Raw genomic sequence first — 15,829 nt, forward strand, 5'->3', positions numbered from 1 at the left:
ACCCGAGCGCCTGCAGAGAGCAGCGTGGCACTCATCTGCTCCGGCGGCTCCGGCTCTTTCATGTGCCGGCTTCCAGGCAGCCGGCGGCTGTGGAGTGATGTTTCTGTGCGCGCCTCGCAGAGCCCCGCACAGAATTAGAGTATGCCGCGGTTTGTTTTCGCGCAGACAAACCGCGGCCATCTGTCTAGGATTGCGTTTACTAACGCAATGCTATGGCAGCTTCCACGGGCGGAAATTCTGCGTGAATTTGCGCCCGTGTGCAGGGGGCCAGATTCTCACATTTATCACCTCACTTGTACCACATGACACAGTAAGAATAGATACATTCAGCAGGCAGACAGAGCTGACAGGCAATGATTTTATGGGAGCTAACCCCTCAGACGCTGCAGTTGTGCAACACACATACAGAAGATTGACATGACAGATTTGCACAGTGCATCCACATGAGACAATACATGTATGACAATCATGGAGGGGTCTAGGATGCTGTTCTGGGACACTACACCCCCACTACCATATCTCACACCTTTCATTGCCTACACTGTTGTAGAAAAGTCGGAGTTACTTTCTACCACGCCTCAGACTTTAGGATATACCTGTTTTATGACCTATAATTTTCTCGCACTCCCCCTTCTGAATTTTCCTCTACTTGTTCCGCCATTACTGTGTTTGTATCTCCTCCCTCTAGTAAATCTTGTGAGGTTCTCACTGTGACTCAGCTGAAGCAGCTTTCTATATAAACCAGTAGCGTATGCTGCTAGTAGACACTACATACCAGCTTCTGGAGGACGCTCCCTACACAAGTGGTCAGACAAGTAAGGCTTCATCTTTTGATCGGCTCTCTGGGGTTATTTGATGCCTGAGGGTAGTTTCACACATAGCTGAAATACCTCTGCAAAATCTGTAGCATTTCTGCAAAAGACTTGAGATTAGTTGCATACCTGCATTTGATTTCAGCAGCTTCAGCTCTCCCCTCACTTCCCAAATCTTTGTGCTAGCAGCGCAGTGTTTCATCCTGTGGCCAGCGGTTAGCGCAGAACTGCTGGTCAGCTGCTGCCATTTCGGGATCACCTGACTAGAGGCACCCTGCTCACTAGAAAATCTGCACTAATTTTGACTCTGTTTTGGATGCGGAAATGCTATGGAGTTTTCTGCTGCGGATATTCTGCAGCATTTTTGTCCCGTGTGAACATGGCCTTATACTTATATCCCTTCTGAATTTCATTTACATAATTATGATAAATAAGGGGCAAACACTGGGAAATAATACAGTGCACTAACAGCGCCACCCTTGTCTGCAGGCAGTGTCAGGTATTGCACTACTGATTTCTCTCTGTTTAGCAACTGATTAATCAGCGAAGTTGCCATATGGGTCAGAAAATGAACAAAATGAAGGGGTGTGTTAACTTTACTCTTTGGTCAGGAAGGGTATCATTTCTCCTTAAGGAGAGCACCTAGAACAGTGGTGGTGAACCTATGGCACGTGTGCCAGAGGTGGCACACAGAGCCCTCCCTGCTGGCACACGTCACAGACAGCCGCTCACCATGTTAGTGAATACTGGCAGGGGTGCCGCGTCTCCCTGCTGGTGTTCACTCATTGCGCTGCTATCGGCGCTGATCCCGCCCCCCCTCCCCATCCTCCCCTGATGTCTCCTACTTGGTTCCGTGAGATCAGGAGAGGAGGTGTCCAGCAGCACACTGACGTCACAGTGTGCACCGGGATCAGTGCCAGCAGCAACGCCGAGCAGAGGAGGAGCGGAGCTTCAACTGGCCGCTATGGGATGTCCCTATTACACCAGGGGCCGCTGTGGGATGTCCCTATTACACCAGGGGCCGCTGTGGGATGTCCCTATTACACCAGGGGCCGCTGTGGGATGTCCCTATTACACCAGGGGCCGCTGTGGGATGTCCCTATTACACCAGGGGCCGCTGTGGGATGTCCCTATTACACCAGGGGCCGCTGTGGGATGTCACTATTACACCAGGGGCCGCTGTGGGATGTCACTATTATATTGGGGGCCGCTGTGGGATGTCACTATTACACCAGGGGGCGCTGTGGGATGTCACTATTACACCAGGGGGCGCTGTGGGATGTCACTATTACACTGGGGCTGCTGTGGGATGTCACTATTATATTAGGGACCACTGTGGGATGTCGCTATGACACTGGGGGCCGCTGTGGGATGTCGCTATGGCACTGGGGGCCGCTGTGGGATGTCGCTATGGCACTGGGGGCCGCTGTGGGATGTCGCTATGGCACTGGGGGCCGCTGTGGGATGTCGCTATGGCACTGGGGGCCGCTGTGGGATGTCGCTATGGCACTGGGGGCCGCTGTGGGATGTCTCTATGGCACTGGGGGCCGCTGTGGGATGTCTCTATGGCACTGGGGGCCGCTGTGGGATGTCTCTATGGCACTGGGGGCCGCTGTGGGATGTCTCTATGGCACTGGGGGCCGCTGTGGGATGTCTCTATGGCACTGGGGGCCGCTGTGGGATGTCTCTATGGCACTGGGAGCCGCTGTGGGATGTCTCTATGGCACTGGGGGCCGCTGTGGGATGTCTCTAGGACACTGGGGGCCGCTGTGGGATGTCTCTAGGACACTGGGGGCCGCTATGGGATGTCTCTAGGACACTGGGGGCCGCTGTGGGATGTCTCTAGGACACTGGGGGCCGCTGTGGGTTGTCACCATTACCGCTGGGGGAGGGTCACTATTATTACTGGGGCCGATGGAGGGGGGTCATTATTATCGATGGGGTCGCTGGTGGGTGGGGTTGTCACTAATAGCGCTGGGGGGGGGGGGGTCACTATTACCGTTGGGGTATGTTTACATGTGACGGAAATGTACAGGGCTGTTTCACAATAGACAGCGTGCAGATTTTGACTGCTTTTTGAATGCGGTAGAATGCTCCACAGAAATTCCCGCTGAGGCCATTCTGCAGTATTTCCGCATCCAAAAAGTAGTCAAAATTTGCACGCTGTCTATTTTGAAGCGGCCCTGTCCTTTTTAGAACGACGGGGGTAAAATCATACCTCGTGATAAGCCCCACCGCCTGATATGTTGCCACTTTGCGGTAAATAAGTGGGTTTTGGGTTGCAGTTTGGGCACTCGGTCTCTAAAAGGTTCCCCATCACTGACCTAGAAGGTGAGTGAGGAGACTAATAAAGCCATCCATGTTTCTCTGGGAAATATATGCAACTAGGGAAGATGGAACAATATATCTGGAAGGCAGCATTCCTGCAAGTCAATGTCAGACTTTTTATGCAAGTCTTATAACAATGACTGGGAATTGTAAGCCAAGCCGGAATACTTTTTTTAAAAAAAGGAAGCAAAATCCTATTATTAAATACAGTAAAACCTCTACTAGCATAGGCATCTGCTAAGGCCGATCTCGAATAAGGCCGTTTTTTTAAGCCAAAATTTTGTCTCTAGTAACATTGGTTGCATCTAATAACAGCGGTGTGTGCCGACCCACGTGACCTTGCTGCTGAACTCACGTGATCTCCTGCTCGGTGCTCCTCCTCCTGCTGCTAATTCAACCTACCCTTCTCCATCATCAGCAACATGTAATACACTAGTACAGTACAGTATAGTACAATTTCACTCTAATGTAACCGCACAGAGAACACAGTGATAACGCTGAAGACAGATAATGATCTCACCTGCAGTCCTATGTAACAGCACAGGAAACACAGTGATACTGCTAAGGACAGATGAAGTACTGTAGTACAGCAGATGTCACCCGCAGTCCTATGTAATAGCACAGAGAACACAGTGATAACTCTGAGTACAGATGATATAGTAGATGTGACCTGCAGTCCTATGTAACACCGCAGATAACACACAATAACATGTTAATGTTCATTTATCCTTTACAGTAGTCTTTTAGATTCCTTTATTATTGTTTTGGTATTAAAAAACATATTTATTCTCCAATAAATGTGGTAAGTGTGTTTTTTAGAATGTCTACAACGAATTAATTGGATTTACATTGATTCCTATAGAAATAACTACCTCTAGTAGCAACAGTTTAAGGTAAAACCGTTTGCTTTCGGATGGATTACCAACGTTAGTACAGGTTTTACTGTATATTAGAAAGTTTATTAAAAATCCTTTATCCAAGTCAAATACAGGCAGACAGTCTAGTTACTAGGAGGCTTTCACATGTGACAGAATAGGCTGCAGGACGCAGTGTTTATTAGGCCGCTCTCACCCAGGCCCTTTTTTTACGGCATTTAGCGCGATGTTTGAAACGCCACAGTAAGCACTGTAAAACACCTCCATTGATTTCAATTGGGCTTTTCAAACAAGCGTCCGATTTGTAAACGCTGTTTGCTCTATATTAATGCATTTCAGCTATTTTTAACGCACCCCACCACCCATTGCAATGATGGGGTGATTTAAAAAATGCTGTTGAATGCGCGAGAGCAGCATTAGTGTGGTTTGGGTTTTTTTGCATTTTTAACTGCGGAATGTGTTCTGCAAAACGTCTTGCAAAATTTCTTGAATTTTTTCCGCAGATTTTAATTTTGGAATTACATCTCCTGTTTGTTAGAAATCCACAACAAGAATTCCACAAAACGTCCTTAATTCCACAGCAGTAAGCTTCTCCAATCCGGAATTTAATCTTGCGGTTTTGAAAAAAATGTGTAAATTTTAACAGGTGCGGAATTCAACCCATATAAAGATAACCGTGTGACACAGAAATGTCTGCATGGACTAATTCTGTCCCGTGTGAAAGTATACGGTCGTCTGAATGCACCCTAAAGGATATTGGCTCCTTTCCGCCCCTTTCCGCCCCTCTGCACTATTTGCAATTAGAGGAGGCGGGGCGGGGCTAAGTTCGGGAATTAGCCCCACCCTGCCTCTCCTCATTAAAAATAGTGCAGGGGGGTGGGGAGGAAGCAGAGAGGGGGTGGGAGCTCAGAGCATTGCTCCCGGATCTTCCAGTCTCCTCCCCCTGCAGAGAGGGACGCCGTATATCGGCCTGCAATAATACGCGGCTGATATACGGTCGTCTGAATGCGCCCTTAGGCTGGGTTCTCACAGGGTGTATGCCCAGGCGAAAATCTCGCGGTTTGGCTGCAGCGCGCTTTTCTGTTGCAGCCGGTGCTCTTACAGAGAAGAGCGCGGCCGCAACGGAAAAAAAAAAAATGGAGAGTGTACTGGAAACTAATGAGTCGAGGGCATAAAGTTGCACCCCCCACGCCACCACAGACCCAGGTTCCTCTTCCTACCCACCCCGCCAGCCTATACCACTCCCTCAAAAATCCCTAATGTTTTCTGTCCAACATCCAAGTGAAGGTTTAAACTGAGTTTATAGAGTTTAGAGTTTTAGCAGCAAACAAGTGTCACTAAGTAACTGAGAAAAAGTATTGACACTGACAAAGACAAGTGAATCAACTCAGACAGCCAGATACTTGAAAGATTCACAAAAGAAAAAGACTAGAGATGAGCGAGCGTACTCGGAAAAGCACTACTCGCTCGAGTAATGTGCTTTATCTGAGTATCGCTGTGCTCGTCCCTGAAGATTCGGGTGCCGCTGCGGCTGACAGGTGAGTTGCAGGGGAGAGCGGGCGGGAGAGAAAGATCTCCCCTCCGTTCCTCCCCACTCTCCCCTGCAGCTCCCCGCTCCGTGCCGGCACCCGAATCTTCAGGGACGAGCACAGCGATACTCGGATAAAGCAAATTACTCGAGCGAGTAGTGCTTATCCGAGTACGCTCGCTCCTCTCTAAAAAAGACTCCAAGAACGCTGCAAACGACATTAATCATATGTACCACACAATTGCTATGCCGAGACCCGAAGTGTGTGTTTGGTAACTGTGTTTTGTATTAAAATCTGAAAATAAAGAATTAAAAAAAAAGAAGAATGGACATGCTGCAGCCAGTAAATCCGCCCCGCAGCGCCGGCTTTTGCCAGCTTTGCCGTGACAGATTCGCCGTCCCGTGTGGATGACATTTCTGAGAAATCTTGTCTACATGGCTGACTAATGCCGGGATTAGCGGCCGCAGGCGGATTTGCTGCGGCGAAGTTCCGGACGGAATTTCCGCCACAAATCCGCCCTGTGTGAACCCAGCCTTAATTTCTTCCTCTATCAGTTTTCTCTCCTGAAATGGTCGCATTCTTCATAACATGTAAGATAAGAAGATCTAGCTAATGAGCTAAGCACCTGGGCAGAAGGACGTCGGGTGTGTTCGCTCCATCTGTTTTCCAAGTTCCTTGTGTTTATTCCACACACCCTTGTTTATAGGACCTGCGGGGAGGGGATTTCAGCACCCATTAAAATTAAGGATAAAGCCGGTGGGGGTACTTCCTCCAGCAGCCTCTTCCTCTATGTATGCACACACCTGTGGATATGAACCCATATTAACATTTCACTCTTCATCTTTTCTAGTGAGTGGATATGTTATCACCTATTTGCCACATAGGGGTAAGTAGATGATACAAATTATACCTGTTACTAATTTACCTGTAAATTAGAGGGACTTCTGCAGCATCCAAGGAGTGGGCCCACAGCCGAGGAGATAGCTGGGTAGATTGTGGCCTTGTCACAGGCTCTACCATCTCCTCCCCAGGGGGTAGCAGGGGAACCCAACCAAGTTACTTCTGGGGGAGTTTCATAGGAAAAACCCAATCCATGGTTTACCTTCAAGTCCTTGTCACTCGTGACGCCACTGTTCCATCCACTGCAGTGAATCCAGAAGTTGTAATAAATAGTCCACATACCCAGAGATAACTTTCTGAGCAAAACTGGGAATGGTCGGTAGAACTCGTTTACTTGGATAAACTATTAACAATCTATAAACGTTACATCAGGCAGCATAACACATGTGCCATACAGGATAGTGGTGTGAAAGGGAGGATTTCTCAGGATGGCAGAAGAAGCCACAGTCCCAGTTATCTGTGGGATTCTGCTCCCGGCAACATTTCTTCACTTTCTCTCCAGCTCTCTACCGGCACACACTCACATTTAGACGTTGCATGGCAGCTCCTCTCTTTAAGTACTCCATACTAGCACCGAGATAGCCTGGGTGAATTGGGTGTAGGGCAGACATCAGGCCATCGTTCAGCCTCTTCCATTCTGGGGATCCTCATAAGATTAGGCACACTTTCTCTTACTTAATAAAAGTTCCTTTTTCTTTTTAAGGCTGGTTTCACACTGGTGATAAGCTATTTTGTGTTGCAAAGTGAGTGAAAACGCATGAAAATAAAACCAATGGTTTCATTCTCATTTGCAATGACTTCACTGCACACTCGCAGTGCTAGGAAAAAGCAGCGCTATCGCTCATTGAAAACATAGACAGTACATCGCGCTCCCCTGACACAGCTGTCACAGCTATGGCAGGAGATTTCTCATCCCCGCGGGAACTGCGGGGATGAAGCAAACCTCTGCTATAGCTGTGACAGCTGTGGCAGAGGTCCACAATGCTATCCATTGCTTTCAATGGGCCTAGCGCTGCTGCAGCCCTGTTGCAAGCAATGGGTTTCAGACTAGCACCACAGCAATGATTTTCAGAGAAGGGCTTGAAATATAAGCCCTTCCCTGAAAATCTTCTCTAGCTGTAAAGAAAAGTTTAAAAAAAATTAATTCACCTAGAAGAGTGGTCCAGCTCTTCTCTCCGGCCCCGGCAGACATCTTCTGGAAGCCGGGGATTGAAAAATCCCTGCCCCCAGAAGGCACTGTCCTGATTGGCTGAGCGCTGTAACCAATCAGGGGTGGCACCCAGCCGTTATTGATTGACAGGTGAGCGCTGCCTGTGATTGGTCACAGCGCTCAGCCAATCACAGGCAGCTCTCAGCCATTTTTTTTCCCTTTTCTTTACAGCTAGCCCCATTGAAAGCTATGGATAGCATTGTGGACCTCTGCCACAGCTGTTACAGCAGTGTCGGGAATGCGATGTACTGCCTATGTTTTCAATGGGGCCAGCGCTGCTGGTGCCGGACCCATTGAAAACAATGGGCGATAGCGCTGCTTTTTCCTAGCGCTTTTTCCAACCCATTGCTTGCAACAGGGCTGCAGCAGCGCTAGGCCCATTGAAAGCAATGGATAGCATTGTGGACCTCTGCCACAGCTGTCACAGCTATAGCAGAGGAGCGCGATGTACTGTCTATGTTTTCAATGAGCGATAGTGCTGCTTTTTCCTAGCGCTGCGAGTGTGCAGTGAAGGCATCGCAAATGAGAATGAAACCATTAAAAATCATTGGTTTCATTTTCATGCGTTTTCACTCACTCTCGCAACGCAAAATAGCCTATCGCCAGTGTGAAGCCGGCCTAAGACAGGCTTCACTGCTTGCACTCTTGCAGACTCAGACTGATTTCCCAGAGTCTCTTGGACTGCCTTGCACAGCATCATTGCAAACACATGTACATAGCACGACCACATGACTTACAACATGATACATTTCTCAGACATAACCCAGACGTTAGCCCATTCAGTGCCGCAGAGGTGCAATACACATCAAATGCATACACATAGAAGACACTGACAATACAATTGCACAAGACAAACACATTCACACTTATGGAGGGGCCCCGCTAGCTCTGGGCCACTACACTTCCCCTTTTGGACTTAGTGTTTGCCACCATCATTTTCTAAGCAGCTACTGTGTATATGAACAAATCTACCTGCCGTCCACACCCTCTAGTATATTATGTATACACTGCTGGGCTTCTTTTAGTTAGTTAGTCAATATCAAACATGTCCCAAGTGAACACAGCAGCCTTATAATTGTTGAAGGAATTGTCCTGGTTCAGAAAAAAGGGTCTGCTTGTCTCCCGAAACAGTGCTGCTCTCTGGCCTCATGCACACGGGTGGATTCTTGCTTCGGATTCCGCAGCAATAACCCTCCATAGCATGCTATAGAAAATGATTCTTCATGCACATGAGTGGAACCAATTGCAGTTTCCGCTTGTGGATGAAAAATCGCAGCATGCTCCATTTTACTGCAGTTCCCGCACGGACGGCTTCCATTAAAATCAACGGAAGTCGTCCGACCCACGGCCTATCGCCATTGAGATTGCAGAAGGACCACGGATTCCATGGGAAAAGCAGGAATCTAAAAATCTTTACTGTGCATGTCCAACGGCCGTGTGAACCATCCGCAGTACAGAAGAAAAGAAGAAAATACAGGTAGAGGCGGATATTGGCTGCGCACAGGGTCGGATTCCACTACAGCAGTGTTTCTCAACTCCAGTCCTCAGGACCCCAAAACAGGCCATGTCTTCAGGATTTCCTTAGTATTGCACAGATGATGTAATTATTGTCAGTGCCTCAGACATTGCTACCAGTGTTCTTACTATAGGCCATCTTGAAAACATGACCTGTTGGGGGTCCTGAGGACTGGAGTTGAGAAACACTGCACTACAGGCTCCCGCATGCGGAATCCGACCCGCCTGTGTGCATGTGGCCTTAAGCCCCATTTACATGCAAAGATGACAGCTCAAAATTAGTTTAAAAAATAGGATGATTGACAGTTTGAGCGATCATTTTGCATAAGCTGCTAATGGACATTATTGCCCATTAGTTGCTTATTAGTTTCATTTGCATGTAAATGAGCCTCCCTGAGCTGTATGCGGAAAACAGAAGGTGGTCTGTTATCTGTATACAGCTCCATTGTTCTGCCGCGGGACAGCAGCTGAATACAATGTTATCAGCGCTCCCGTGGAGAATCACAGTGTGCTATCAGCTCTCCGGCCAAATGATGGATTTTGTTTGATCGACAAGCAAACAATGGTAGCATTTACATAGTTTGCACAAATTTTGAGCGACAATCATCCTATGTAAATAGGGCTTTAGTCACAGGCTGTTTGCTATTGTAAATGAATGGAACCGAGTTGCCATTCCAGTGACAGACATGGGAGAAGAAGTGCCATTGTTAGGCCTCATGTCCACGGTAAAAAAAAGATTTAAAATCCGCTGCGTTTCTCCCGCACGCGGATCCGCGCCCCATAGGGATGCATTGGACACCCGCAGGTAGTTACATACCTGGGGATGTCATTTTCCCCTCGAGGCGCAGATTGCGCGTGCGGGAAAAAAACCGCAACATTCTCCATTTTAGTGTGGGTCTCCCGCGGGGACGGCTCCCGCAGGCTTCTATTGAAGCCTATGGAAGCCGTCCGGATCCGCGGAACACCCGTACCTGAATTAAAACTCACCTGTCCGGACGCTGCGGATCTTCCCTCCGTCGCGGACAGATCTTCTTTCTGTGGCCCGGCGGATGCGCCCGGCGCATGTGCGCGGCACGCTGCCGGCGTGCCGGGCACATCCGCAAGGCCGAAGGAAGAAGATCCGGCTGAGACGGAGGGAAGATCCGCAGCGTCCGGACAGGTGAAATTAATCTTAGTTTTAGCCTCATGTCCCCGGGAAAGGAGGGACCCGCTGCAGGATTCTGCATGGAGAATCCGCGGCGGGCCTGATTTTCCCCATTGACATGAGGTCTTACTGGGAAAAGAGAAAACCCTTTTTTAAGACCCTTGCAACCTACTTCACAATCTTCCTTGCTTCTCTGATTTACTAAAACACGCAATATTTCCTTATAGGTAGAGCTGAGGGCATACGTATGCTACTTGCAGATCAAGGAGCTACATGGAAAGAAGAGGTGGTGCCAATTGCAGAATGGTTGGAAGGAAAATCTGACCTTAAGCAACAAGCTGTGAGTTACTTTGGTGCTATATTATACAAATAAAATACTATTTCATAGAGACATAGCAGAGGCTCATTATGGTGCCAGGACCTTCTTGACCTACCTGCTGCCCTCTGGTGGGCCAGTCTGACCCTGGCTGTTGGTGAGGCATGCCTGGCAAGGTGGTTTCGTAGCAGTGATCATATGCTGCATTCCTGCTGCACAGTCTTGCCTCTGGCTGCAATAATCTCTGAGGGGTTGGCCCACTAAATAGCTTCTTCTATCCACAATATAGGGTATAACTAGCTGATTGGTGTGGCAGCCCTGCTAATCAGGAGGATGGAGTCTGGAGCGTCCATAAATGGATGGCATGATGTGTGCCACCACTCTAGTCATTTGAATAGGACCACCATAGATGGCCAACTTCAAGTGCTCATCTATCTCCTGCTCTCCTCCTCTGCAGGGGTCCCAGTGCTTAGACCCCTAGTCATCACATAGTTATCCCCTATCTTCTGGATAGGGGATAACTTAAAGGGGTTGAACGTTACTTTTTGAAAATTTAATGGCGGGTGCAGATGTGGGAAAATAACAAATACTTACCCATTTCTGGCGATCCAACATTGCAGCCCCATCATTGTCCCAGTTTCTATTGACAGTGGAAGTCAGGTGATCACTGCCTGTTAATCGAGGTCGCAATGTCACCGCCTGTACTCCTGGCATCAATGCTCAGATCCTGGGTGCCAGAAGTTCCACCTGGTAATGCATTGGCCTCTGATTGGCAGGCAGCAGTCACCTGACTACTGCTGTCAACAGACACCCGGACAACTGTGGGACTGCAGTGCTGGATCGCCGAGGACAGGCAAGTACTGCTGTGTTTGTTGTTTTCCCACATCTGCCCCTGCCCTTACATTTTCAAAGGCAAATGGAAAACCCCTTTAATTTTGTGGAACACCCATTTTAAGTCTGATGACTTTTACTATGGCACATGTTCACACTTCTGTGCTGATGTATTTCCTAAGATATACTAGCAGTGATTAAAGCTCCATTTTTTTCTGATACAGAACCTCAGATCCCCTACATAAACAAAATAGAGGTAAATGTAAAATTCAGGCTGCCTGAGGCCACCACTAGGGGACGCCAGTGCATACGCGTCACTCAATAATAAAGCAGAAAAATGGTGCATGTGTGTCTGAGGGGGATTATTGTTCTTTTTATCATCCGTTGTATCAATCTTTGGGGTCTTGCAGGTTTTCGGTCAGCTGCCACAGTTAAAAGATGGAGACTTTGTTCTGTATCAGAGCAATAGCATCCTGAGATACCTTGCACGCAAGTATGGTAAGTTTTTATGTTTCCATAAATGAAATTCTGTTTACGATCTCTAACTATTGTAGTCTTATATTATTAATGTGATTTGTCCATTAACTACGTCTGGTATTCTTTCAGGTATTGCTGGGGGCAGCAACCAGGAGAGTGCGCTCATTGACATGGTGAATGATGGCGTGGAAGACCTGAGAGGGAAATACAGCCGCTTTTTCATGACTGAACTTGTATGTATACCAAAAAAATGGGCACAAAAACTTTAATTCTAATTAAATGGATTTCCCTGGAATAAAAAATAGTAATGCAGCTCAGCTATAATACACTGCATGGACTAAACTGCAGTACCAAACCTTTTTCTGTTAATTGCTTTGTCTGAGCTTGAGTCCAGTGGGCGAAGTGCATGCAGAGATACTTGTCAATCATGGAGTGGGACCGCCCACTGGACTGATAAGCCCACAGTGAGCATGATTTCAATAACTAACTACTTTCTGCCACAGTCATTTTTGGCACCCCCTCCTTGTGTCTAGCTGCTTGGATGCTAAAGTCAGTAACAACTGTGGGGTTATGTGGCTGGGATCGGAGTTATCTCCACTTCTGGCCATTACAGGTGAAGGTCAGCTTTATAACAGAGCTGGACTCCAATGGATATGGAGAGGGCTCAGTTACTGAGCCTGCTTCATACTTTCCCCTGTGACATGTGAGGTATATGAATGTCACATGTTGGGAAGGAGTTAGAATACAACTTAGGGTACATGTACATGGGCGATTTAAAAGTTGTGTCGGAGATTCTTGGGTACAACTCACATTAGATAGCACTTGAACATTCTGTCTGTGTGATGACCGATGGGCTGAACACCGGACATTAACAGGGGACACCTGATACAATGTAGCAGGTCTCCTTTACTATAGATTAGGAGATGCAGTTATACATTGCCGCTATGTATAGCTTCATGTAGACAGGTGTGAGATGGAACACATATGCTTTATACACTTCAGAATACTTTATTTTACAGGAGACGGGTAAAGAGAAGTATGCAACTGAACTTGCCAAACACTTGCCAGCATTTGAGAAGATTCTTTCCCAGAACTGTAATGGAACCAAATATGTAGTTGGAGATAAGGTAATGACCACTACACTAAAATACAAATGGTTTTGTAAAAACAGTCCAATTGGCCATTGTTCGGAGGGGTTGGCAGTCAGGTCCATGGTTGCCAACCAGCTGTAAAGCCACAGTCTATTAAAGTGTAAAAACAGGGTCTATAGGCCTGTGTCTGTAATATAAAATATATGCCCCCCAACTGTCAGTGGAACAAAGAGGCAGAAGCACTCAACTGAGCATTGTGCCAATATTAACGATTCTACCAGAACAGCCTAAAGACGATCTCAGCTGACGGCGCACAGTGCTTGGTTTGTTCATTCAGGCAAGTGATCAATGGAGGTCACTATGATAGGGCCACGTACTGTAAATTTACGGCACTTGATTCTGGGCTTTAATTCCAGCCAATGGTAAAAATGGGATTAAAGCTCCTGCAATATTAAGTCGGGTCCTTGGGTGTCAGTCACAGCTAAGGACCCGGAGGAGAAGCGATTTTTAGTCACTTCTGCCTTCTCTTTTGGAGGCTACATAGCACTCAATGAGCAATATATGGTAAATCGCAAAAGTGGAAGTGTTACTTCTGCTATTCATCCCGGGAAAAAAAAAGCGAATGCTGGATGCCCACTGCCATAGCAGAGCTGCAGGATCCTAGCTAAGCCAGATTAACTCTTAGTAATCACTATCACACTAGGGTTAGGTGTTTTCCCTGTAACTGGGGCTCCTATGGATGCCCCAGCTACAATTTAAGGGTGCATTCACACGAACGTATATCGGCTCGGTTTTTACGCAGAGCCGATATACGTCGTCTTCATCTACAGGGGAGGGAGGCTGGAAGAGCCAGGAGCAGGAACTGAGCTCCCGCCCCCTCTCTGCCTCCTCTCCGCCCCTCTGCACTATTTGCAATGGGAAGAGGCGGGACGGGGGCAGGGCTAATTCTCGGGCCTTAGCCCCGCCCTGTATCTTCTCATTGCAAATAGTGCAGAGGGGCGGAGAGGAGGCAGAGAGGGGGCAGGAGCTCAGTTCCTGCTTCAGGCTCTTCCACCCCACCCCCCCTCGGCGTGAAAACCAAGCCAATATACGTTTGTGTGAATGCAGCCTCAAAGTGAAATTAAAAGAAGAAAAAGACAATGTGAATGACCCCCCCAAGGTCTTATATGACCCCATTGGGGACATAGATAGTTAAAAAAAATTACAGAGTAAACTAAAAATATATTTGAAAAAAAATAAAAAGACCCAACACTGTCGCCATATGCGCCAAGTAATCCGGGATTATACAAATTATATACTAAAACATCCTGAAACAAAATGAGGAACCAATTTCTGTGCTTTATTTTAGTGTAAATATACAAATTTTAAAAAGAAACTATTATAGATTAAAAACTTTTTTTTTTAGTTTTTTACCCATAATGAAACTAAACAACAGAAAAGAAATATATAAAAAAAAAAAATCGTCCTATATGTTACAGAGAAATGAACGCAGCATAAATAATTTTTGTAGCAGAAGAAAATATAATAGGGCCGTAAAACCACCACATGGGTAATAATATCCCTAAAAAGTGTCCGGTCTCTAAGGGGTTAAATGAAAGTGTGGGTACAGAGTGTATATTAATTACTGATTTGTGCTCCTTCTTCCCACAGATCTCGTATGCAGATTACAACCTCCTGGACCTCCTGTACTGTCACCTTTACTTATTCCCAGATTGCGTGTCATCATTTCCTCTGCTTACTGCATTCATGGATCGCATTGCTTCCCGCCCTAAACTTAGTGAATACTTGAAATCTGAAGCTCGGATTAACCGACCTGTTGTGCCTAAAATGTAAATAGAAGTGGCCAGTAAGGCCTCCTTCCCACGAACGGATTTCCGCCGCGTAATTCGCGGCGAAAATCCGCTGCGTTGCCCGCAGCTATTAGGTTCTATTGAACCTAATAGCACAATGCTCACGATGCGTAATTCCAGCGCGGAATTACGCACCGCGATTTCTCCCGTCCTCACCCGCAGCATGCTCTATTTTCTGCGGGTGAGGACGGGCTGTACGCACTGACGGCTTCCATTGCAGTCAATGGAAGCCGTCCATTCACGCTATCTCCCGCTGTAACCAGCGGGAGATAGCGTGAAAAAACGCTTTCCCGCCCACCGCCGAGCGTCATATGACGCCAAATGACGCGGTCCGGCCACGTCACGTGACACGGCCGGCCGTGCACGTGACACGGCTGGTGACGCGAGGGCGGTGGGCGGTGACGGGCGGTGACGCGCGGCGGTGGGCGGGGAAGCGATTTCACGCTATCTCCCGCAGGTAAGTATAGGGGCTCTGGGGGGCGCCGTGACGGGCTTCACAGCGGAATATTACGCTGCGGAGCCCGTCACGCTCGTGGGAAGGAGGCCTAAATGTTTACAACCAGTATCAGCCCCACGATGTATCTACGGGCCCCAGACTCTACTCACTGCCTAAACAAGCATTTTTGTTTTGTTTGTTTTTGTTTATTATTCAATGTTTAGGAATAAACTAGATTAATTTTCGGTGCGACTCGTCTCACTTCTTGTTTTCTGGCACCAGACGGCAGGCTCGGAGTTTCCTGTTGACACAGTAGTCAAACTTCCATCTATACCCTAAAGTGATGAGGCTTTGAATACCCCACCTCCAGCAAAGCGAGCGCTGTGATTGGCTCATCGACCGCCCGCAGCCAATCACAGCCGGCGTTCGATGAGCCAATCACAGCCATTCAGTGATGTCATTCACTGGTGCCGTACGCCTTGTAAATGGATGCAATCTAGTCGCCCCCTCTAAGA

At 47.6% G+C, this 15,829-nt stretch overlaps 1 protein-coding gene across 2 annotated transcripts; it reads left to right on the top strand.

The window, feature by feature from the left end:
* Positions 1-695: 695 nt before the first annotated feature.
* LOC136587975 (glutathione S-transferase P 1-like) lies at positions 696-15,559 on the top strand. 2 transcript variants are annotated; one of them, XM_066586832.1, is made up of 8 exons: positions 696-815; positions 6,395-6,430; positions 10,541-10,653; positions 11,871-11,958; positions 12,067-12,170; positions 12,957-13,064; positions 14,679-14,875; positions 15,425-15,559. In XM_066586832.1, exons 1-7 carry the CDS (start codon positions 752-754, stop codon positions 14,859-14,861), a joined length of 696 nt encoding a protein of 231 aa, XP_066442929.1. In that variant the 5' UTR covers positions 696-751; the 3' UTR covers positions 14,862-14,875; positions 15,425-15,559. The 2 variants fall into 2 exon arrangements, with proteins under 2 accessions (XP_066442929.1, XP_066442928.1); XM_066586831.1 differs by having other exon boundaries at positions 14,679-15,559.
* The last annotated feature ends 270 nt before the right edge of the window (positions 15,560-15,829 follow it).

Source organism: Eleutherodactylus coqui, chromosome 13, assembly GCF_035609145.1.
Source record: "Eleutherodactylus coqui strain aEleCoq1 chromosome 13, aEleCoq1.hap1, whole genome shotgun sequence".
Taxonomy (NCBI): Eukaryota; Metazoa; Chordata; class Amphibia; order Anura; family Eleutherodactylidae; genus Eleutherodactylus; species Eleutherodactylus coqui.

Bases quoted from the DNA above. Each gene is read 5' to 3' on its own strand.
- LOC136587975 (XM_066586831.1), top strand. From the start codon at position 752: ATGCTGCTAGTAGACACTACATACCAGCTTCTGGAGGACGCTCCCTAC. The intron at 816-6,394 runs GTAAGGCTTCAT...CATCTTTTCTAG, and splicing joins CTACACAAGTGGTCAGACAA to TGAGTGGATATGTTATCACC. The intron at 6,431-10,540 runs GTAAGTAGATGA...ATTTCCTTATAG, and splicing joins CACCTATTTGCCACATAGGG to GTAGAGCTGAGGGCATACGT.